The 23,915-nt window shown below is 35.3% G+C and overlaps 2 protein-coding genes across 4 annotated transcripts; one reads left to right on the top strand and one right to left on the bottom strand.

The window, feature by feature from the left end:
- Positions 1-1,240: 1,240 nt before the first annotated feature.
- Positions 1,241-15,570, bottom strand: LOC121996372. 3 transcript variants are annotated; one of them, XM_042550334.1, is made up of 14 exons: positions 14,987-15,570; positions 14,799-14,896; positions 14,644-14,730; positions 14,374-14,527; positions 14,004-14,297; positions 8,053-8,198; positions 7,787-7,978; positions 7,630-7,720; positions 7,348-7,513; positions 6,181-6,300; positions 6,005-6,101; positions 1,846-1,958; positions 1,674-1,763; positions 1,241-1,499 (listed from the first exon to the last, which is right to left on the bottom strand). In XM_042550334.1, exons 1-14 carry the CDS (start codon positions 15,152-15,154, stop codon positions 1,477-1,479), a joined length of 1,839 nt encoding a protein of 612 aa, XP_042406268.1. In that variant the 5' UTR covers positions 15,155-15,570; the 3' UTR covers positions 1,241-1,476. The 3 variants fall into 3 exon arrangements, 2 of the variants coding, with proteins under 2 accessions (XP_042406268.1, XP_042406269.1); XM_042550335.1 differs by having other exon boundaries at positions 6,181-6,297; XR_006116063.1 differs by lacking the exon at positions 1,241-1,499 and having other exon boundaries at positions 1,846-1,974.
- Positions 15,571-16,761: 1,191 nt separating this feature from the next.
- On the top strand, positions 16,762-19,587 carry LOC121994807 (protein FAR1-RELATED SEQUENCE 5-like). The gene is made up of 5 exons (XM_042548723.1): positions 16,762-17,446; positions 17,510-18,981; positions 19,076-19,180; positions 19,412-19,526; positions 19,574-19,587. Exons 1-5 carry the CDS (start codon positions 16,762-16,764, stop codon positions 19,585-19,587), a joined length of 2,391 nt encoding a protein of 796 aa, XP_042404657.1.
- The last annotated feature ends 4,328 nt before the right edge of the window (positions 19,588-23,915 follow it).

The raw sequence follows: 23,915 nt of genomic DNA, 5'->3' as shown, positions 1-23,915 counted from the left end.
TCTTAAGTGTTATAATTATATCCCCTTTTCTAACTACTCCTACAACTTCATCCTTTAACAAATTATCTATAATGATACTCACTCCATTTTTTGCTTTACTCTTTCCAGTGTACCATAACTTAAAACCCGAGTTCTCTATCATCTTTGTCTTCTCGCCTATCCATTTTGTCTCTTGTACACACAAAATACTAATTTTTCTCCTAATCATCATATCTACTACCTCTATTGATTTACTAGTGAGAGCTCCTATATTCCATGTTCCAAATATTAGATTATTAGTTTTCCTATCATATTTATTCTTATCTAACCTATGGTGTGAGAACTTTTGCCTATTTAACACTACACCCAAATTCTCATGAAGATATAGCGGTCCTTGCTGAGACGTTACAGTCGGACTCTGTAATGCAAACTCTTACATATTTATCACTACACCCGAGTTCTGGAGATGTAGTGGTCCTTGTCGAGACGTTACAGTCGGACCTTGCAACGCGTTCCTTCCAAGGAACAACATAGCATTAGCACAATAGTTTAATGGATCCATTCATTAAATATTTGTCATAGTTTGACGCTGGCTGACAACCTAACGTAACCCTCCTCCTTTATCCGGGCTTGAGACCGACCATGACCGGTCATCATGGGCCTATAAAAAAAACTTATACTTATATATATATATATATATACCTCGCCATAAAGCCTATAATAAATATGCACATTAAAAAAAAAAATCCAATAAAACTTAATTAACAATAATAAAATAAAATTTATTTAAATATAAATAAAGATACAATAAGGATCAATCCCAATGATATAAAAGCACCTATATAGTCAAAATCTTTATAATTATTGTTATACTCAACCAGCTCAAATATTAGCTAAACCTGCTGCTTATAATATTAACTAAAACTACTACACATTAGACCAATTATGTATGAAAAAGGATACTTACAAGAAAGCAACTTAAGATAAGAAATCCTCTAAATTTTTTAACATAGGAGGCACTTTTAACGATAAAAAAAAATATTCTCATAACCTTTGCCTAATTTGAATTTGTATACTTGCCTTTTCCTTCAATTTTGTACAATGCATAAAGTTCAAAAAATCATCTTATTGATCAAATTACAATTTTTCTGAAGTAAAATATTGGCATGCTTGACAATGTCCAAATTTGACCATTATTTTTTTGAAATTTTAGGAACTTTATAAATGAAGAAAGTCTTGATGGCCACATAAAGAAACCTGAGATGCTGTTGATGCGGTGGTGAGCTACTTATTGGGGCAACTCTGGCAATAAATAGAGACAATTTGCAAGCTACTTGTGTGGAATCAAATGCTGGAGAAGAAGGTTTGAGACAATTTCCACCTCCCTATCTTATATTTAGATCATGAACCTTTTATAAACTTACAGATGTTGGTCACTAAAGGAAGCAAACCAGTGCGATTTCCAATCCAGTTTGCCTCAACGATTGATCTTTTTTTCTATGATGACAGAGAGAAATCACCTACAGTTAGTGCAATAACGGCAATCAGTAGATGGGGCTTCGAATGAGAAACCAGACCCAGAAGAATCAAATATTGCCATGGCCAGCTTAAGGAAAAAAAAAACTCTCGAGGACTTCAAGACATCATTGTCAATGTTAGTTTAAGAATTGGATTTTTCGTCTCTTGGACAGTACCTGAATCCAATTGCTGCATCTCCTGGCCACTTCCGGAATCCAATTGTTGTGCCTCTTGCCCAGTTTCTGAGTTTCCGCTTCCACAAGCACCTAGTAAAATAGATAAAATGAAGACTCACAAAGGATCGAGCAGTATTCCTCCAGCTTTGAGGTTAATAAGATCACATAATACCTTCCTCGCCCTCCATGTCAGAGCAACTTGAAGATGGATCGTTGGAGGAATTATTGCCAGCACTATGCAATAGCACTGACTTTTGCCTCAGTGAGCTTTCCACGTTCCTCTTCCTGTTTTGTAAATGACCTGTGTTTTAGAGAAATGACAACAAACCAAAGGAACAGATTGTTCTAATCTGCTATAATCATGAGCGTAAATCATTATATTGACCAAATGATTAAAATTGATAACTTTAAACTAACATCATAAACAAAATGGAGCAACCCTTCTGGAGTTTTCACTCAATATATCTTCTATTTATTTATTTATTTTGCTCCAGCTTGAACAAAACAACATTGCATACCAATTCCAATAGAATCAACAGGACCAGCTAATCAGATAAGGTAAATTGCCATATAAACATAAAAAAATTCAAACGGTTACATGTATGGCCAGAACTCCGCCCATGACAAATCAGTCATGGCCGATCCCAAGCACAGATAAAGGAGGAGGGTTGGGTTATGTTACCAGCCAGCATAAAACTATGACAAATATTCAATGAATGGATTCATTAAACTTGTGATAATACTAGGTTGTTCCCCGGAAGGAACGCGTTACAAGATCCGACTATAACGTCTCGACAAGGATCGCTACATCTCTAAAACTCGGATGTAGTGCTAAATATGCAAAAGTTCGCGTTGCAGGGTCCGACTGTAACGTATCAGTAAAGACCACTACATCTCTATGAGAACTTGGGTCTACTGTTAAATAGACAAGAATTCTCACACCATAAGTTAGATAAGAACAAATATGATAGGAAAACTAATAATCTAGGATTTGAAATATGGAACGCACCCTCACTGATAAATTAATGTAGGTAGTAGATACGATAATTAAGAGAAAAATTAGTATTTTGTGTGTACAAAAGACAAAATGAATAGGCAAGAGAAAACAAAACTGATAGAGAACTCGAGTTTTAAGTTATGGTATATAGGAAAGAGTAAAGCAAGAAATGGAGTGGGTATTGTTGTAGATAATTCGTTAAAAGATGTTATAGTAGTAGTTAGAAGATAGGATAGAATTATAGCTCTTAAGATAATATGGCAAAAGAAACTATGAACATAATTAGCGTATATGCACCGCAAGTAGGATTAGATCAAGCTAACAAATCAAGATTTTGGGACGACTTAGATAAAATATTACAAAACATTTCATCAAATGAAATGATTTTAATAGGAGACAATCTAAACGGGCATGTCGGAGTGAAAAATGAGGAATATGAGAGGATACATGGAGATTATGAGTTTGGAACGAGAAATGAGAAAGGGAAAACTATATTAGATTTTACGATAGCATATGACCTTATATTAACTAACACATATTTTAAGAAAAGATAAGAACACTTAGTCACGTTCAAAAGTGCGAATAATAAATCGCAAATTGACTTTCTTATACTTAGGAATAATGATAGAAAGATTTGTAAAGATTACAAGGTAATCCCTAGAGAAAGCTTAACTACCCAATATACGTTAGCAGTGTTGGATATACGCCTCAAGCATAGTATCAATAGAGAAAATATATACAACTCCTAGAATTAAGTAGTGAAAGTTAAAGGATGGAAAACAAAATATATTAAGGCGAAGGTATGAAATATACGGCGATTCTAATACGACATAGGATAAGATGGTGTCAAAGTTGAAAATAGTAACTAAAAATATACTCGGTGAGTCAAAAAGACATACACCACTAAATAAGGAATTTTGGTGGTAGAATGAGAAAATACAAGAGAAAGTAAACAAAAAACGAATAGCTTATAAGAAATTATATATTTGTAAGAACGCAGAAAATTCAAAAATATATACAATAGCCAAGAAAAAAGTTAAGAGAATAGTGAATGAAACAAAGAATAAAACTTTTGAACGATTATATCAAAAATTAGATACAAAAGAAGAAAAAAGAGACATTTATAGAATAGCTAAAGTGAGAGAAAATAATACAAGAGATCTAATCCAAATAAAATGTATTAAAGATGAATGTAATAGGGTGTAAACAATGGAGAAATAAATGAAGGTATTTTCATCAACTTTTTAATGAAGGTTTAGGTTACCAACTTAACTTAGTTAATTTACGTAAGTCAAATGAGCACAAAAATTTAAATTTTTATAATATAATTCAAACTTCAGAAATAAAACAAGCTAAAAATGGGATACATAATAGAAAAGTCATTGGACCAGATGATATTCCGATAGAGGTATGGAAGTGCCTAGAGAAACAAGATATTAAATGGCTTATAAAATTATTTAACATGATATTAAAAATGAAAAAATATCTAATCAATGGAGGATAAGTACTCTAGTTCTCTTATATAAGAACAAAGGAGACATATAAAATTGTGCAAACTATAGGAGTATTAAACTAATGAGTCATACCATGAAACTTTGGGAAAAAATAATAGAAAGAAGATTAAGGAAGGAGACTACGACGACCGAAAATCAATTTGGGCGCATGCCTAGAAGATCGACAATAGAAGTTATACATCTTCTTAGACAATTCATTGAAAAATATCATGGCAAAAACAAGATCTACACATGATATTCATTGACTTAGAAAAAGCTTATGATAGAGTCCCAAGAGAAATTATATAAAGAATTCTAGAAAAGATATGTGTTAGCGTAATATATATTGAACTAATTTAAGGATATGTACGAAGGATGTAACGACTAGAATAAAGATTTCAGACGGAACAACTGAAATATTTCCAATAAAGATAAGGTTACATCAAGAATCAGCTCTAAATCTCTATCTTTTTACACTAATTATGGGCAAACTCACTGCACACATTCAAGACACAATACAGTGGTGCATGTTTACAAATGATATTATTTTAGTAGACGAACACGTGAAGAAATAAATGTTAAACTAGAATATTGTGGGAAACAGTAGAAGGGAAAGGTTTTAGGCTTAGTAGAATAAAGACAGAATATATAGAATTTAAGTTTAGCATTATTAGACATAATGAGACAATTATTAATATAGGAGATAATAAGTTGTCCAGAACCAAAAGCTTTAAATATTTAGAATCATTTTTATAAAATGATGGAGGGATTGAGAGAGATGTCTTATATAGAATACAAATAAGATAGTTGAAATGGAGAATATATAGAATTTAAGTTTAGCATTATTAGACATAATGAGACAATTGTTAAGATAGGAGATGATAAGTTGCCCGGAACCGAAAACTTTAAATATTTAGGATCATTTTTATAAAATGATGGAGGGATTGAGAGAGAGGTCTTACATAGAATACAAATGGAATAGTTGAAATGAAGAAGAGCGTCAGGTGTTTTATGTGATCGTAAAGTACCTCTAAAACTTAAAGGAAAATTTTACAAAACTGCAGTTAGACCTGCTATGTTATATGGAGTTGAATATTGGGCTATCACTCGAGCACATGAGCAAAAGATGAGAGTTGTCGAGATGAGGATGTTAAGGTGGATGTGTGGACATACGAGAATGGGAAGAATAAGAAATGAGAGCATTAGAGAGAAAATCGAAGTGACGTCTATTGAGGCAAAACTCCGAGACACGTTTAAGATGGTATAGGCATGTACTTAGACGATCAATAAATGCTCCAGTTAGGTAATGTAAAACTATAACAAACATGTATATCAAATGAGGAAGAGGAAGACCAAAAAAGACTTGGTTAGCAATAATAAAACATGATAAAATTTATTTAAGTATAGATGATGATATAGTAGATGGAGCTCAATGACGTAAAAAGATCCGTATAGCCGGCCCTACCTAATAGGATAAGGCTTGGTTGTTGTTGTACACATATGGCCAATCATAATGTTATATATGATTATCCATGTCAACACTCCAGAGTATCCATTCATTAGTTCAAACAAAAGAACTTTCTAATTTTTTGCATTATTATTTAGTGGAAAGAGAGAGCGCAGAAAGGGGAAAGTTATAGGGAAGTCCTTTTCCGGGCTGTGTTGACATTCATTCCTAACTATAAAAGTTAAATAACAAAAACAGGGTTAGTAATTTCAACTTGAACTTATTCAAACCAAAACTAGCATTTCAATTTGAACTAACAGTTGGACTTGTTGACTTAGGTCGTTCGACTAGGTAAACAGCACTAACAAATATTAGTTCACAGTTTGTTTCATACCGCAAAAAGGAAATATCTCTCTCCACTAATTTATCTTCTTCTTCTCCATATGCATACCATTTATCCTCAAGCATCACCGAATCCCAACTCTGTAAAACTGCAAAAGAATAGAGTCGCATATCAACTGTCCTATAAGAACACATAGAAGGCCACATAATAATTTTAGGAAGAAAAACCTTGGTGTAAGATGTTGGAGCCACCATAATAGCTTCCCAGTTTCCAATAAACATGTCCCTCTCCTTCCAAGTATATAGACTCTGTCCGTACAGCATGTCGGCATATGCTATCAAAATCTGCTTTACAGATAAAAAGAACTGATAGATTCAAAGTGGGTGGTAAAGATGATTTATCACTCAGTCAAGAATATCACTCTGAAGATAATGCCAGAGGAAGCAAGAAAAAGGAAGGCGCATGCACATACATTATAAAGTCCAAACTAACCAATTACAGAATAAATGAACTCAACCAGATTTGAATTATATAATAGCATCTTTGCAGTGCAGTGAGTAATGAGGTGCTGATAGAAACTACTCTGCCCAACAAGTTATAAGTCAAAACCGAAAAATGGTATCTTGCCGGTTGCTAATAATATTGATTTTGTCTTAAAAGGGAACCCCTTCATGAGAAATATATATGGATATCATTTGCTTATAAGTTTATAAAAATGTAGGGGGAAAGCCAATTAGCAAATGTGCTTGAAGGAAATAATGTGTTCAAGACTGTTATATTTAGAACGAAAGATTTAACTTCATATTTCTCTATTGGCTGAACAGTGAGTAATAGAATGGACTAGCAGAGCAAGTTTTGACGATGTAACTATAATTTGATTTTCTTTAATGTATAAATATCAGGAACACTTTTCATGTCAGTATTAGAGTTATCTAGAAATAATATCTCACTAGTTATAGCATTGGTGGAGAATAGTAGTGGGAGGCAGCATAAGACCAAAGATTCATTGATATCTTGATATAATTACACAAATGATGCCCACACTTCTTGTTCTAACTCTTCTTGTATTTTGTAACTACTGAAGGCTTCGGAAACAAAGAGAAGATGCATACAAAAGAAATATCTAACAAGGACAAGGTTATTATACAGAGAATAGATAGTATTACAAAACATTTGAATTTATCTCAAATGCAACTAAAACTTGTGCTAAGAAATGATACACACTAACTTATATTACCAGAAACTTCTTACACATATGTAGAGGTCAATCATCAAAACTGAAGAATAGATATGTATTCAGTCAACATCAATACATTATATCATTGGTTCAGCACATGAATGGTTACTATGATGATACCTAAACAAAGAGAAGAATTGCATGAGTATAAACGTACTCTTTGGTAATTGTTCCATTATCTCTTGCTTCTCTGCATGTGCTTTCTCTGTCTCTGCTCTTATCTGTGACATAAGATTTTCATGGTCCTCACTAGAAATAGGTCCATTCAAAGAAAGTGTTGCTTTGGCCATTTCGTCCTTCAGTTTTTTCTTTAAATCCTTTTTCTGCAGAAAATCTACAAGTTCAATAACTAAAAATCAAACTAGTATTAAATATTTTAAGACCTTTTTCTTTCAGACACTCCATGAAGAAAACCAGCATTCTATTTGGGGCAACAAACCTTTTTGTTAGCTGCAACAATTGTTCCTTTAGCTTCCTTTTTCCTTTCAATGTATCTTTGATTCTCTCCATCAATCCAGTCCCGCAATTCCCTATAAAGGATTGACTAACAATAACTAATTGAGCATATTCATAACAACCAAGACATTAACACATACTTGGTCTCTAGTGTCTTATCACAGAGAAGGTTCAAGAGTCGGAGCTTATCCGATGGAATCCAACTGTCATATTCCAAAGAAACCTCATCCAAAACACCCAAAGGGGCCTTCCGGTCACCGTCAGAGTCATTTAAACATTTGATAACTAATTGTAGCCATTTATCTTCATTCATTGTTGAATTTGAGACAGACCTAATAAATTGAAAATAAGAAACAGTACGAAAATACAAATATATTTTAATAAATTTAAGAGAAAATTAGCACACCTATCACCACCCTTGCCATTTTGTATAAATGACAATAGTTTCATATGGAACTTTACAGTAGAGGAATACTGTCCTCTGCGCCCAACAGATCCTTTAGCAAGTTCCCAAAGAACACTTTTTGGTTCTCCCTTCTTTATATCAAGTACCTAAACGATGGAAATTTCATTAAAATAGAAACCTATGAATCATATAGCCTGAACATAATGTTTCATTTCAGACAAATAATAAAGTCATAAACTCAGATAGCATATAGCCAAATTAAGTATGAGTTATGAATTGATACCAAGAAATCAAGAATGTGATTGGCATGTTAATTTTTTGCTAAACAAAGTTCTTGCACTGTTAATTCTTTTAATAATGAGCTGGTCCTGGACTCCTTACAATCTTTCCATAATTATTCTCATTGCTCAAACCTTCATCATCTATAACTTGTTTGGTTTTTCATAAATTATGATATCATGATATAAATAAGATGATGGAAAACAGGATATTAATCAACAAACCAATCAAATTACAAGTTCAAACTTAGAGATAATCATAACCAGAGCATCCAAACAGACAATCAATATTAGCAGATACAAAATTCATTCAAGGTTTCAAATTACTATTCAGAATTGGTCAGACTAATCCACTATACAGAGAGACGAAAGAATGAGTATGACTGACTGATCTAGAGTGAGTGAGGGTGACAACTAAACCAGAGTGAGGGAGCGTACCCCATGTTATCGAATCAGTACCGAACCGGCTGTTTCTACAGGAGAAAAAACCAGACCCATGACCCAATCTGATCTGGTGGTTTAATTGAATCGGATGTGCATGTGTCCCAGAACCGGCTGATTTTTGTCAAAGATGGGAATTTCCAAGAACATGCTTCATTGTCATTTGATAATGCCGGTATAAATCTTTCAATAATTAAATAATACTCTTAAAATAAAGCATTTTCTTTGTCACACTGAAACACCTAAACCGAAGTGGTCTCGATATGTATCATATCAATCATTTTGATAATGATGTTTTATTTAAAAAAAAAAAAGACAGCCCGGTGCACGAAACTCCTGCCTTGCAGGGTCCCGGGAAATGATCCATTGTACGCAGTCTTACCCTGCTTTTTACAAGAAGTTGTTTTCAGGATTCAAACTCGTGACCTTTTAGTCACAAAGCAACAACTTTACCGTTCCGCCAAGGATCCATTGACCTTTTTGGATAATGATGTTTATCCAAAAAAAATATATCATATTAAAGATTATTTAACTTTTGATTATTATATATAATTTCACATCTTTATAACTTTTTTTGAATTGTAAATTTGTGATGATTATATTTTTTAACAAAAGTTGGAAAATTTTAGTAGGTTTTCAAAATTAATATTCAACAGCTTATCATAGCAATGTTAAATATTACACATTCCTGGTTTTATTAATATATATTTTTAGGTGCTAAAAATTAAATATGTATTTGTATTAATTAATTTTTAGATATCTGATTTTTGGTTCCTAGTTAGCTTGGCTGAGTTGAGTTCCTATTCAATATGCAATTCAGCCAATTGAACTACCGGTTTGACCAATAAGTCAATGACCCTTTTCGAGCCAATTTCCAGTTCAGTTCTGCTAACTATGAGAGTACCACCCTACACCGGGTAAGGGAGGGTACCACATGAAATAGAGGGAGAGTACCAACCAAAATCAAGGGAGGGAGGGAGGTACCAATCAAAGAAGTATTCTATAATAAGAAAGTATTTTAAGTAAATGTAGCAAATAATAAGTAAATTTTATTTAAGCATTAACTCAATTAAGCAAACTTCCAATGTTCCATATAGACAAATTAGACAGAATAATAATTCTCATTCTAGATAAAATAAGCTTTAATGTACAATTGTCTTGCTGCATTTAACATTTCCATTTACCTATTTGTTATGTTACACAAAACTTTGAAGATAGAATATTTGCATATACCAAGCATGCTAACATAGTATATATTTCCATGTCAAAAGACAAGCAATACAATATATACCTAAGAAATGAATAACCACAATTTGTCTTTTGCAATGGAATTTATGCTAAAACCAAGGTCAGACTACTCTACAAAGTGATATGAACAGACTTTCTTTGCCAAAAGGCTTTATTGTGTTTCTTCTATAGTTGGTTGTCATAGTGATCGCTCAATCTAGTAATAGGCAAGGCGAAGACACTACCAAGAGCCTAGGTGTACAGAAACACGTGCATTAGCAGCCATTAGACAGAGCTGGGCAATGCATGCAATGAGCTCAATTATTAGGACATCAAACGAGCAAAGACAACCGTTAGTAGAAGGATCTAGAGGACCATCCTTTGTGATCAAGGAGTGTCATCTATGGATCATACACCAACCCAGTTGAGGTATGCCAAGTATATGGATCAATTGACCTTGATGTGTGCAAGGTTGGGTATTACGTACAGAACCTCTCTAAATCCAACTTGGGTGCTTATAATGAAGCAATAGAAAAAGTTGACAATAAGCGGGAGATCTAGAAGGATGTCGACAAAATCATGCGATCCAACAAATCCATCGTGGAGGCTGCATATCGTCCTTACCAACTTTAGCAATAAACTATCAGATGTACATACAAGTGTCTAGTTCTACATTTTGCTAATTTCTATCTTTCATAATGACATCTATACTAAAGCTAAATCACGAGTGCTAAATACAAAATAATGCACTCTTCTAACCAATATACATGGAAATAGACTTTTTCCTTGTAATATTTTAATTCATTGCTTATGTAATTTTCAAAGTCATTTTGCAAATTTTTAAGAAGATAAAAAACAAAAAAGTATACAAAAGAACATACCATCTATGTGGATTATGGATTGCATAGCCCACTAGCACAAACGACCCATTGGTCAAGCACATGATGGTCATGAGCTTATGCTTATGCTTATGCTAGCGTGATGAATGCAACCAAATCCCTTCTAAGGATTTCAACTTCAATTTTTAAGGGGTTACATGCTTTTAGATAGGGATTGTAATAGCAGCTCAAGGTGCATGTGAAGACTATTAAAGATTAGACTACTTGTAGAATTGAGGTTTTCATATCAAGTTCTTTTTGTGGAATGCATGAGATCATTACTAGTATTCACCATTAATGTTGAGGGAAGAGCCTACGAAACATGGTCGTAAAGTTTGTAATCGGAACCAAAGGATCTTATGAACTTCTAAACCAAATTAACTTAAGCAATCTAGATGTTGTGTAGGATTTGAATTGGACTCAAATCTTAGGAATCCACGATCTAAAATTCCTATATATGATCTTGATTACAATAACCCTAACTAAATGTTGTGTAGGATTTAAATTTACTTTCTTATAGTCATTTAAAGTTTGATATTTATCGAAAGCTAATAAACTTTTGGAGTCATGTCCTTTGAAAAGAAAAAAAGGCAACTCGGTGCACAAAACTCCCACCAATGCAAGGTCCCGATGAAGGATCTATTGTACACAGCTTTACCTCTACTTTGCAAGAGGTTATCCGAAACTCGAACCAGTGACCCCTAGGTCACACAACAACAGCTTTACCGCGCCCCTTTGAGAATATGTTTAATTAATTGAGATTCTTTTAACTCCTAATTATAAAATAACCTTTTTATTTATATTAACTAGCATCCATCGCTCATCTTATAGAAGTTGTTTACTTTTTACCTTATGATACAACAGTCGAAGAATTATATTGAATTGTTCATATATTTACTATTGCGTCAAAGTTTAGGATTGTAACATCCTACAATTTAATTAAAATGAATTCTACAACTATTATATTTAGTTATTATAATTCAAATATGGTTCATGATATTTGACTGATAAAAGTAGAAAATGTTCATATTACTTTTATCATATATAAAAAGTTAGTACATATTATAAATTATAATGACTAAATATAATAGTTGTACAATTCATTTTAATTAAATTGTAGGATGTTACAATCCTAAACTTTGATGCAATAACTCGAACTTTTAGGCCTCTTCTTGTTTCCAAAGAGGATCACGATCCTAAAACCTTGCTGGGAAGGTAGAGAGTTTTCTTTTGAATGATGCAAAATAGTTGTCCAAATATCTTTTTTTTTCACTAACATTTTAAAGATTTAAAATTCTCAAAACATATACACTTAAAATCAACTTTTATCATTCTTGTTTCTCTTTCGTATTGTGACATTTGGTGTTTATGTGTTGGCAACAATTATGTATTGTTTCTATCATGGGAGATGAAAGAACTTGGAATGTTGCTTAACGGTTGGTAGATCCGTAGTCAATCTAGGAAAAATGGTTTGCTATAGAAGATTGGGGCATTTACTTTATTGGATATACAATATCAATGTTATCTTGTTAGCATTTATCCTAACATGACTCAATCACAATTCACATAGAGCATGAAACAAAGTCCCCGTTAATATTAGATAATTCTACTTAAATTTATATTGTTAGTCAAAGGCCTTTTTTGTTCTTTTCCCAACCTATTTAGTCGGACTCCAATACTAATATTAAGATACAGGGAAGGATCCATGTGTTTGACACATGATTTGCTTTCAAAGAGGATGCTAATCTTTACCTTTGCTCAACACCACCCAAGGTAGGTTCTGCACCCTTCCCATGCAACACCACCCTCCCAAATGACGTCACTACCATGCAATCCTCCCTACACGACACTGTGTGCAACATGAGCCTCTCTTGTGATAACCCTCCCTTCTCTACATGGATCTTCTTCCCTCCCTCTCATGATGTGAGATGTTTGTGAGAAGATAACTTCCTCGTTTAAATCTTCTTTCTCGTACTTTTGTTTTTTTCGTCCCACGAACAGAGTCCAACTTGTTGAACTTGCATTTTTTATACCATGTCCTAGTCGTGCCATTATTGATACAGTTATGGGAAGGGGTAGTAATGAGTCTAAATAAAAAACTTCCGACCATAAATAATTAAAAATGAATCACCGAAGATAATTTAGATTACAAGTTCAAGATGAAAAGTTAGCTTTTTCCAAAATATAGAAAAATTTTATCCTCCACATGATTATGGGTTCTCTCACAGTTTATATATGAATCATTAGCAATGTTACAAAGTGAGCTCATCTATCATCTGCTCGTATACATGTTTTTCTAACTCAAATGCTCACAATAACAGAAATAAGGAGCAACTTCACCAGATATCATTGCAGGCTTCAAACCAAGTAGCACGTCTGTAGTTTTAAACTTCAAAATATATAAATAAGTAAATTTATGTTATTTTTCAGTATTTGATATTACTTGTGAAATGACAACATGATCATCACATAAATTGTCCAACTAAATAAAAGTTATCCTCTATACTATTTTGAGCGTGTTCTCATGGTCTACAAGTTTGTTGCCTCTTTATCTTACAATGATAAAGTAGGAAAAAATTCTTATATATAGTAACAAAACTGTCCACACTCCTCTTACATCCGTCCTTGTGCATGCTTTTGTTAACTTAAATACTCACAACAGTAGAAAAATAGAGGACAATTTCATCAAAGACATCATTTGCAAGTTATAAGCATCAAAGAAATATAGATTTAGTTACTATATAAAATATCATAACCATGCTAAATAAACGTAGTTAGTGGAAATGTAATGACTTATGATACATTAACATACCATATTTTATTATCAGTAGAATGCCTAAATAACAATCAGTTTTCCAAATATAACTTTACTTCAATTGCAACTTAAATTTGGACAACCACTCAGCGACCTATATTTTGTACACCCATTGAGCAACCTAAATTTGTGCAGCCATTGAGTGAGAATCATTCATAGCTCCTACCAAAGTTGCATACAAAGCTTCAGTCAGAGCAGTATTATTTGGAAAATAGCAGACTAGAATAAGAAACAAAGACACTACAACAGTATCACAAATCCTTATTTAACGTGATGGTTTACTGTAACCACATGAGTGATGCAGCAATATACCTCAGAAAATGCATTGCAGAATTCCAAAAATTGCAAGGCTGCTCCTACATCCTCATCTGCCCATGCAGACTCTGCAACCTCTGTTAACAATTGACCCTGAGGAATCACAAATGCCACATTGCCATCAGAATTATACATGGCGGAGTCTGCATGCCTTCGTTTCTTTGAAATACTTTTCTTCTCCTTTTGTGCAGATGTTTTAATGTTTTTATCATCGGATCCAGAAGATTCAGGATCCCTTAGTTCATCAAGGCAATTCTCTTGATCAACGATCCTTCTAGGAGATATTGACAGCTTAAAAACCAAATGCAAACTGTTCAGCAATAGAATCAAAAGAATAAAACATGGAAATTAGAAAGTGATGTAACACCTTTTTAGAGGTGTCCATTTTTGAACTTCTTAATCTGTTTGAACTTCTTAAAACATCGGATCCCTGCTTCAATAGCAGTTCATGGACTGAAGTAAATCCAGTAGACTTTGCTCTGTGGATTAATATTCCAGTCGGTTGGTGACCCTTCTTTTTCCTATAAAACCAAAACACAGACATTTTTAAGCAAGAGAAACCAATACCATACGTATATTGTATAGTAATGGTAAGTGTATCTAGTGAGACGATCTGACGCAATGGAAAATAAATTACATGCAGAGACTGCAGTTGCAATCACCGCGGCACTTGGGACAAATCCAACTCTCCAGCAAAGAAGCATCCTCAGGTTTCTCCCCGTACCTGAATCACCAAAAATCACGCCATCGCTTACCTCTGACGAAAACCAAAGCCTCAAAAACTAATAATACCTATTGAGGAGGCATTTATGACAATACTTAATGGGGCAAGGTTTACCCCGCCGGATCTGCCCGCACGGCGCTGAGAAATCCGTCCTCTTCTGCCGGCACTGCGAGTATTACAAAAGAAACACAAAACACGAACGATAAAACCGGGATCAGCAGGAGAAAAGAGATTGCAGCGAGTGTTTTCAGCGCACCTGATGGCAAGTCTTCGGCTTCCCGGGATTGTCAGCATCGTCATCGAGGCCCGGAACGACGAGTCGGTCGAAGGGCCGGGCGGGGGAGGACGCAGAAGCCCCATCCGGCTGGATGCGTTCTTCGGCAGCGAGGCTTCCGTCAGCAGGGGAGTTCTGCGGCACGGCCATTGAATCGGAGACGGTGGTCAGAGTGCTATCTACTAGCGAAGACCAGGGCCAGGACGAGGAAGGAAGAGAGGAGATTTGAAAAATGAGGGAGATACTTGTTCGCTGCGACCGGGCGAATGCAGGGAGCTCGATTTGAAATGGCGCCCTAAAATTTAGGGACGAAGGGAGATGTTTTCATCGAGTAAAGAAGCCCTACAACTGTTTGCGCACACGGTAAATCTACGAACTCTCTTTAAATGGCTCAGAGACCTCGTATCGGAGCAATAGTTAGAAGGGTAGATCAGCAGGTAAAACTATGCGTCTATGCCTCTGTCCGGCGTCGAGTCGCTTCCTCTCTCGGCGTCTGGGATTCGGTCATGCGGAGGACCGGTAACGGCGATGACAGGGAAAACGTTGATCGCGTGAACGGTGGGTAGAACTGCAGAAATCTTCTGTCCCGAGAATGCGCCTGTCCCTCTGTCCCACGCAGAAAACGACAAGATTGTCTCGTGAGAAACACGTGACGCAGAGAAGCTGGGAGGAGTCTGATCGGTCTGTAGACCGATCAGCCTATGGGTGGATCGGTCCACAGACCGATCCCCCTCTCGCAGAAAACGACAAGGTTGTTTCAGAAAAATTAACTTTTGCCGCGAAAACCTCTTCAGCGAAAACCTCTTCGCGACTTTTCCCTCTGCCCTAACCTTTCTGTGCCCTAACCTTCCTCACGAGACAACCTTCCGCCTCCCGACAACCTTCCGCTGTCCCTCCGAAGCCCCGCCGGTGCGAAATCCCAACGTCTTCCAACTGTCGACGGCAACAGTGATCCCAACGAGGCGCCGCCCTTCTCCTTCCAACCTTCGACGCGAATCCTTCCCACCTTCGACAGACAGGTGCAGGCAACACCCCGCCGAACCAGTTCGAAGATCCTGCTAAGTCGCCTTTCAGGTATAAAGGCTCTAGCAAATTCAAATGCATTGCTTCAGTTCTTTACCCGATTTATGGCACGTTAACGCTGGAATCTGTGTTCTTTATTTGTGCTGCGTTTCTGTATCTGTTTCTTGTGCCAATTACTTCCTTCATATGCTGATCGTATAAGGCAGTTTCAAGTTCTCTGGCATTAATGCAACAGTTTCTCTCATATTACATATTCAGTGCATCCATTTCTTAATAAAGACTAAGGGATCACTTGTGAATTTTCAAGATTTAAGTGTAAAACGAAATAGCTTTTTGTTTCTGTTTAAGGAATTCAATTTGCACTTAATCTTGCTGTTTTTGTTTATTGTGCCAATTTGCACTTGTGCTAATTCCTTGGTCAAAAAATATGATCTGTAGGAGATCATATGCTTCTGAGTTGCCAATTTCTGTGCCAATTTGCACAGAAATATGATCTGTAATTTTTGTGCCAATTTGTACAGAAATATGATCTGTAATTTTTGTGTCAATTTGCACAGAAATATGATTGGTTCTAGCCAGTGTTTTCTTGACATAATGGCCCTACAATATGATATGTGTAACCATTATCTATAACCATTTTGTCATCACATTGTAGAATTTGTATTGTGAAATGTGTAAAAAAATATATACATCTCTTGATTGTTTTTTTTTTGTTCAGGATTAAAGTAATTATCATGGACTTGTCGTTGGTTGAATCTACGAGTTGTCGTAGGTTAAATTTTGATGTAAACGAAGATTGTCGGGATAATGAGTTTGATGTTATTGATGAGGGTACAGACTCTACCATGTTATTGATGAATTCTGACACATCTATCATAGAAGAATTGATGCCAAAAATCGGTATGGAATTTAAGACGGAAGAGGATGCCTATCAATTTTATTTGAAATATGCTAAACAAGTTGGATTTGGCATAAGAAGGAGTAAAAGCCACAATGATAAATCGGGTAAATTAATTGACAGGATTTTTTGTTGTTGTGCACAAGGAAAAAGGGGAAAAGACAAACGAGATGTTTATGTGAAATCTCATCGTCCTGAAACAAGGTTTGGTTGTGAGGCTAAAATGAAGATTAGTTGTCGAAAAAATGGCAAATTGAGTGTGGAGCAATTTGTTAAAGAGCATAATCATTATCTTTCAAGTCCAAACAAAACTCATCTCTACAGAAGTCATAGAAATATTTCTTCTTCTGCTGCAATACAAATTGAGATGGCAAGTGATGTGGGAATCCCCCCAAAAGCATCTCATGATCTTATGGTGAAACAAGTTGGTGGGAGGGATAATTTAGGTTTTATTCCCCAAGATTACTACAACTACTTGCGATCCAAAAGAACAAGAAATATTAGAGTTGGTGATACAGGAGGTGTATTGGAATATTTGCAGAAAATGCAATTTGATGATCCTAATTTTTTTTATGCTATTCAAGTTGATGAAGATGATTTGATAACTAATATTTTTTGGTGTGATGCTAAGATGAGAGCTGATTATGGCAATTTTGGAGATGTTGTTTGCTTTGACACAACATACAGGAAGAACAATGAAGGTCGTCCAATTGCGTTGTTTGTGGGTGTTAATCATCATAAGCAGTCCATAATTTTTGGTGCAGCTTTATTATATGATGAAACATCTTTGACATTCGAGTGGTTGTTTGATACATTTACTAAAGCTATGTGTGAAAAAAAACCAATAACTATTCTTACAGATCAAGATGCAGCAATGGCAAAGGCTTTGACTTCCAAATGGCCTGAAACACATCATCGTTTGTGTATTTGGCACATTTATCAGAATGCGGCAATACATTTGAGTGAAATTTTTTCTGAGTTCAAAGAGTTTACTAAAGATTTTGCCTCGTGTATATATGATTTTGATGAAGAAGAAGATTTTATTTTAGCTTGGAACATGATGTTGACCAAGTATGCACTTGAAGACAATGATTGGTTGAGACGTATGTTTTGCATAAAAGAAAAATGGGCTTTAGTATATGGACGACATATGTTTTGTGCAGATATGACTACAACCCAAAGAAGTGAGAGCATGAATAGTATTCTGAAAAGATATGTCTCTTATCAACACAAGTTTTTAGACTTTTTCAATCACTTCCAAAGGTTGCTTAATGATCGTCGATATGAGGAGTTAAAAGCTGATTTTAGATCACATACAAGTGTTCCATGTCTATTGTATCCAATTGAAATTTTAAAGCATGCATGTTCTATTTATACTCCTGAGGCATATAAGTGTTTTGAACAAGAGTGGTACAAATCTCATGATTCTATTATACACATTTATGAGGATGTTGGATCACATACAAAATACAAAGTTACTTCTCACAAAAAGAGTTACCATCATATAGTTACACTTGATTCATGGGGTCAAAAGATCGAGTGTAGCTGTAGAAAATATGATTTTGCTGGGATTTTGTGTTCTCATATTTTGAAAGTATTTACGATGAAAAATATCATGAAAATCCCAAGTGAGTATGTATTGAAAAGGTGGACACGGAAAGCAAAAGATGGATACTCTGGAGTTATTGAACTTGTTGCAGACAAAGGTAGTTTGGATCCAAAAACTTGCAACATTATGCGATATAAAGAATTGAGTGGATTATATGTTCAACTGGTTACCAAGGCAGCAGAGAGGGAAGATACTTACAAGGTTGTTAAAGATGGTTTGTTGAGTATGTTTCAGATGGTGGATGAGAGGTTACAAGTTAATGAACCAACTTCCCAACACTCTATTGAAAGAGAGTTTGAAAGTGGCGAAGGAAACTCTCTTGGAGTCAAAGGAATTAAAACAAAGAAGAAACCGGTTTCAGGTAAGAGATTGAAAAGTGGCTTAGATAAGATTTCAAAGAAAAGAAAAGCGGCGAGGAAAAACAATCAAACTTCAACAATTCTTAAGGTTTCACCTCTTTTCTTATTAAAGTGTTGTTTATTTGTTGTCATTTCATTTGAAAAAATATATAGAATTAAATCATTATATTTTTGTATACCAGGCTAGAGAAGATCATTATGAAAGTACAAGTTGCATGGCTAGTGTTGAAGGTTTGAGTATGGCCGAAACTCAATTTCAACCACTTTTGTCAACGCAACTATCTCAGGTTAACTCTGATATTGGTTATTTTCAAACAAATGACTCGGAATGATGGTAAGAAACTAACTCTTATAATGGATATTTGTATCTTTGTACCAGAATCTTTTTGGAAACTATCTCAGGCTTTAGTGCTGTTAACTATACCAGAATCTTTGTATCTTTGAACATACCACAATCTTGATATCACTAATATAACTAAAGTATTGTTGGTTGCTAACTCTTTTCCCTTGCATTGCAGTTTCTACAGCGGGTTTTCAGCATAGATACAATTGTGAAACCTCTTCCTCCTGCTATGCAATATAACGTCTCCAGGAATTTGAGTTTTTTTACTCGGATCTTTACAAAATTTTGGGGTAAGTCTTTGGTATGATTAACTTATTAAAAGTGTATGATTATACAGATCAACTTCTGTAGCTGTTAGCTAACTCTAGATTCTTGGTAACCTGATCCAGCCATGGCGAGGTTTGCTTAGTTAGGCTTTGGTGGACTGATCTAGTGTGTGATAATCAAATGGAGATTTCATAAGGCGCTGCCTGGCAGATTTATTGCAATGTGGACTGATCTTTTGTCTTTAAATAGCATCAGAAAATTTATTGCAATGAGAAAATTTATTTCTTTTGTCTTTCTTTTCATGAGCCGCTGGCTGGTAGATTTATTGCAATGAGAAGTTAGCATTGATGATGAACTTTGGAGTTTAACACTGTAACGCTGAAAAAGGCAAAATTGAGGATTAATATGGGAGTTGTTTCTTAATTTTGAAGAGCTGTTTCTTAATATGGGAGGCTTAATTGCAACGATGGCAAATCTTATTTTTTTAAAATAAAGTTTTTTCTTAATTTTGAAGAGTTGTTAAAACAATTTATTTTATGATTTATTTTTTTAAAAAAATCATTATTGTTGTATGGGTTTGGTGAATTTAAATTGGGCTTTAGATAAAAAACAAAAAATAAAGTTCACTGTCCGAAATCTACGCACCAAAATTCATGCCTTGCTTCACAAAATTCATATACAATTTTCTTAGTCTGAAGGCAGCAAAAGTGAAGCAGGTAAAATCAAGATTTAGGAGAGTTTTGAGTCCAGTTAATGCATCATAACTGCATAAACCTTGATCCAAAACTAACACAAGGTTATCTGGATCGGTCGGCAGACCGATCCAGTGATACGGTAGTCACCTGATCGGTCTCGTGACCGATCAGTGACCACACAGAAAGTCTCTTTGGGTTATCTGATCGGTTTGGGGACCGATCAGTAACCACACAGAAGCATTCTGTGGGTTATCTGATCGGTCTACAGACCGATCAGAAAGAAGTGATCAGAAGACGCTGGGACTCAAAGTGAGAGGGGGGATCGGTCTGTGGACCGATCCACCCATAGGCTGATCGGTCCACAGACCGATCAGACTCCTTCCAGACCGATCAGAAGCTGGGACTCAAAGCGAGAGGGGATCGGTCTGTGGACCGATCCACCTATAGGCTGATCGGTCCACAGACCGATCAGACTCCTTCCAGACCGATCAGGATGAGTCCTGATCGGTCTGGATCGGTATATTTTTTAAATCCATCGCCGAAGAAGTTTTCGCCGAAGTTAATTTTTCTCTACGTCACGTGTTTCTCACGAGACAATCTTGTCGTTTTCTGCGTGGGACAGAGGGACAGGCGCATTCTCGGGACAGAAGATTTGAGCTGGTAGAACTGCCGTTGGGAAAATGTGGGGCCCACAGTCTAGTCGTCAATCTGGTTACTGATTATTTCTATTTAATAATATTTGTCATACAAATAATTATTAAAAGTTAAAACTATTTTTTTATTATCCTTGAACAGTATTCTCCATATTAAAAATTATATCAGAAGAATATTTTAACCTAAGTTTTTTAAAAAATATTTATATCGCTGATCCAATAATATTATAGTAATTTTAATTAAAACTAATATAATTTTTTAAATTATTAAAATAAATTTTAACCGAGACTTCAAACTACATGGAAAATTATTATATTGTATTGTTTTTCAAAAATTTTTTAAAAAATATTATTTATCTTCCATATCTAATAGATTTAGATTGTATAGTAATTACTTAGCTTATGTGAGACTGAATGTCATCCTAAATTTCATATTATCTAGTTTAATATTTGATCAATAGAAAATTTTAGACTCTTATCCGGTTATTGTATAGTAATTTAAAGCTTTTTTATATATTATAGTAATTTTAATAAAAAATATTATAATATTTAAATGAGTTTAGGGGGAAAAAAATTAAGTTGGAAAGTATTTTTTTTCCAATAAGGTCTCCTGTTTATAATAATAAAAAAAATATATCCAATAATTATTTCATTCATTTATTAACTTTTCACGTTGGAAGGCAGAAGCTGAAATTATCAAATAAATTAAAAAAAAATAATCAAAGACTGAAATCATTTATTAATTTTATGTATTATGTGAGATGTCTGGGAAGCCATTGAATTGGTAAGGAATTCATGCATTCCTAGCTAAATTTGTGAAAAAGAAAGACAAATTAATACTGGCATACAGGAGCAATGTATAAAAAAATGAAAAAAAAAATTACTCATGTATAAATTAGAAGGCATTAACAAATTATTTATGGTGAAACCAAAAACCCTAATTTTTGTTGGATATATATGGTGACAAAAAACGAATACGTTCACCTCAATCCTTCCCAATCTTGCTGGATATATATGAATGGAGAAGAGATGGAAGAGGGAAAAAGTTCCATTGTGAATGGGACTTTTAGTCCCATATTGGGAGTTTCAAGCCATATTAGTTGATTTATATTGATTCACATGTATTGATATGTGAACAAATGCATAAAGAGATACTCTCTCTTACGTATATATGCAAGGGGGCAAATTCATGATCCGAATTGCACTAAATTATGTTAACTCTTGTGTGAGCATGACATGAGCGTGTCAAATGTCGAACCGATTGGGACAAAATTTGTTCAAGTAGAATAATTTATATTTTGTCATCTGGATTCTTTTTGTTTGCCCTTCAAGAAGGTAATAGAAGCATTAACTATGGTTAATGGTGATTTCGTAACCTTCCGAATAGTAATAGTCATCGACTATCATTACTCGGCATTTAACGCAGGTGAGGGATGATGCTCCTATATAAAAGGAGACCATGGTCTTGAGAAAAAGAGAACACACAAAAAAATTAAAGCTCTCCACCTACATTCTCCCTCCTCCTCTATTGTGCATCTCTTCTCGGTGGAGTACCCGTGATAGCAGTCTGGTATCTCTCAGTTCACTATGACCACCAGTACTTATTAGTGCAGTTTGTACTAACAGTCGAATTCAAGTTTTGATGAATGACAAGTAAGCTAAGTTAGGTGTGTTTGTGATCTAATTAGTTTACCAAGTGTGCAGGAACAGATGGTCTAAAGGACCTGACACCAGGTAAAAATCCAGTTAGGTCTACGGAACCGGATAGTTAGTGTGAAGTCCAGATGGGTCAATGGGCCGACTTGAGATCTGGCAGAAAGTCTAATTGGGTCCGCGGGACTTGACAGCCGGTAGAAGTCCAGTTGGGTCTGCGAACCGGACAGCTGCATAAAGACCTGGTGGGTCAAGAGGCTAGTCAACCTACTGCAAGTTAGTAAGTAAAGATAAGTCGGTGGAGGAGAGTGACTTGGTGAGGGAGCGTCCCAGTTAAGAGATAGTAGACGTCGATCCAGTTTAGGTCCAGTTTGCTGTTCAAGAAGGTAATAGAAGCATTAACCATGGTTAATGGTGATTTCATAACCTTCCAAATAGTAATAATCGTCGACTATCATTACTCGACATTTAACGCAGGTGAGGGATGATGCTCCTATATAAAAGGAGACCATGGTCTTGAGAAAAAGAGAACACACAAAAAAATTGAAGCTCTCCACCTACATTCTCCCTCCTCCTCTATTGTACATCTCTTGCTTGGTGGAGTACCCGTGATAGCAGTCTGGTACCTCTCAGTTCGCTGTGACCACCAGTACTTGTTAGTGCAGTTTGCACTAACGGTCGAATTCAAGTTTTGATGAATGACAAGTAAGTTAAGTTATGTGTGTTTGTGATCTAATTAGTTTACCAAGTGTGCAGGAACGGATGGTCTAAAGGACTTAACACCAGGTAAAAATCCAGCTAGGTCTACGGGACCGGATAGTTGGTGTGAAGTCCAGATGGGTCAATAGGGCGACCTGAGATCTGGCAGAAAGTCTGATTGGGTCTGCGGGACTTGATAGCTGGTAGAAGTCCAGTTAGATCTACGGATCGGATAGCTGCATAAAGACCTGGTGGGTCAAGAGGCTAGTCAACCTACTGCAAGTTAGTAAGTAAATGTAAGTCACTGGAGGAGAGTGACTTGGTGAGGACGCGTCCCAGTTAAGAGACAATAGGCGTCGATCCAATTTAGATCCATTTCATATCCCTAAACTGAGACTTCAACTAGATCTTGGTCTCAGGGGAAATAGGGTTTAATTACTACTTATATTATTGTGTTAACACTTGTCTTGTAGGTTATTATTTGATTTATTGAACTAACACGCTTTGCAAGGCAAGAAGAGCACAAAAAGCTCGGGTGAACAGTACCCGAGGCATCTTCCAGGGGATGGAAGGCGCCTTCTGTTGGGAATTTCGGGCCGCAAAAACCGCTTTTTCACATTGCGAAAACCCCGATTTCCATGCCACCGGATCCGTGCGAAGTAAAATTTTCGAAAAACATTACGAGTACGAGTTTCTTATGCTAGTTCTAAAC

Source organism: Zingiber officinale, chromosome 6A, assembly GCF_018446385.1.
Source record: "Zingiber officinale cultivar Zhangliang chromosome 6A, Zo_v1.1, whole genome shotgun sequence".
NCBI lineage: Eukaryota > Viridiplantae > Streptophyta > Magnoliopsida > Zingiberales > Zingiberaceae > Zingiber > Zingiber officinale.
Note: the sequence above shows the minus strand (reverse complement) of the source record. Positions and strands in the feature narration are given on the sequence as shown.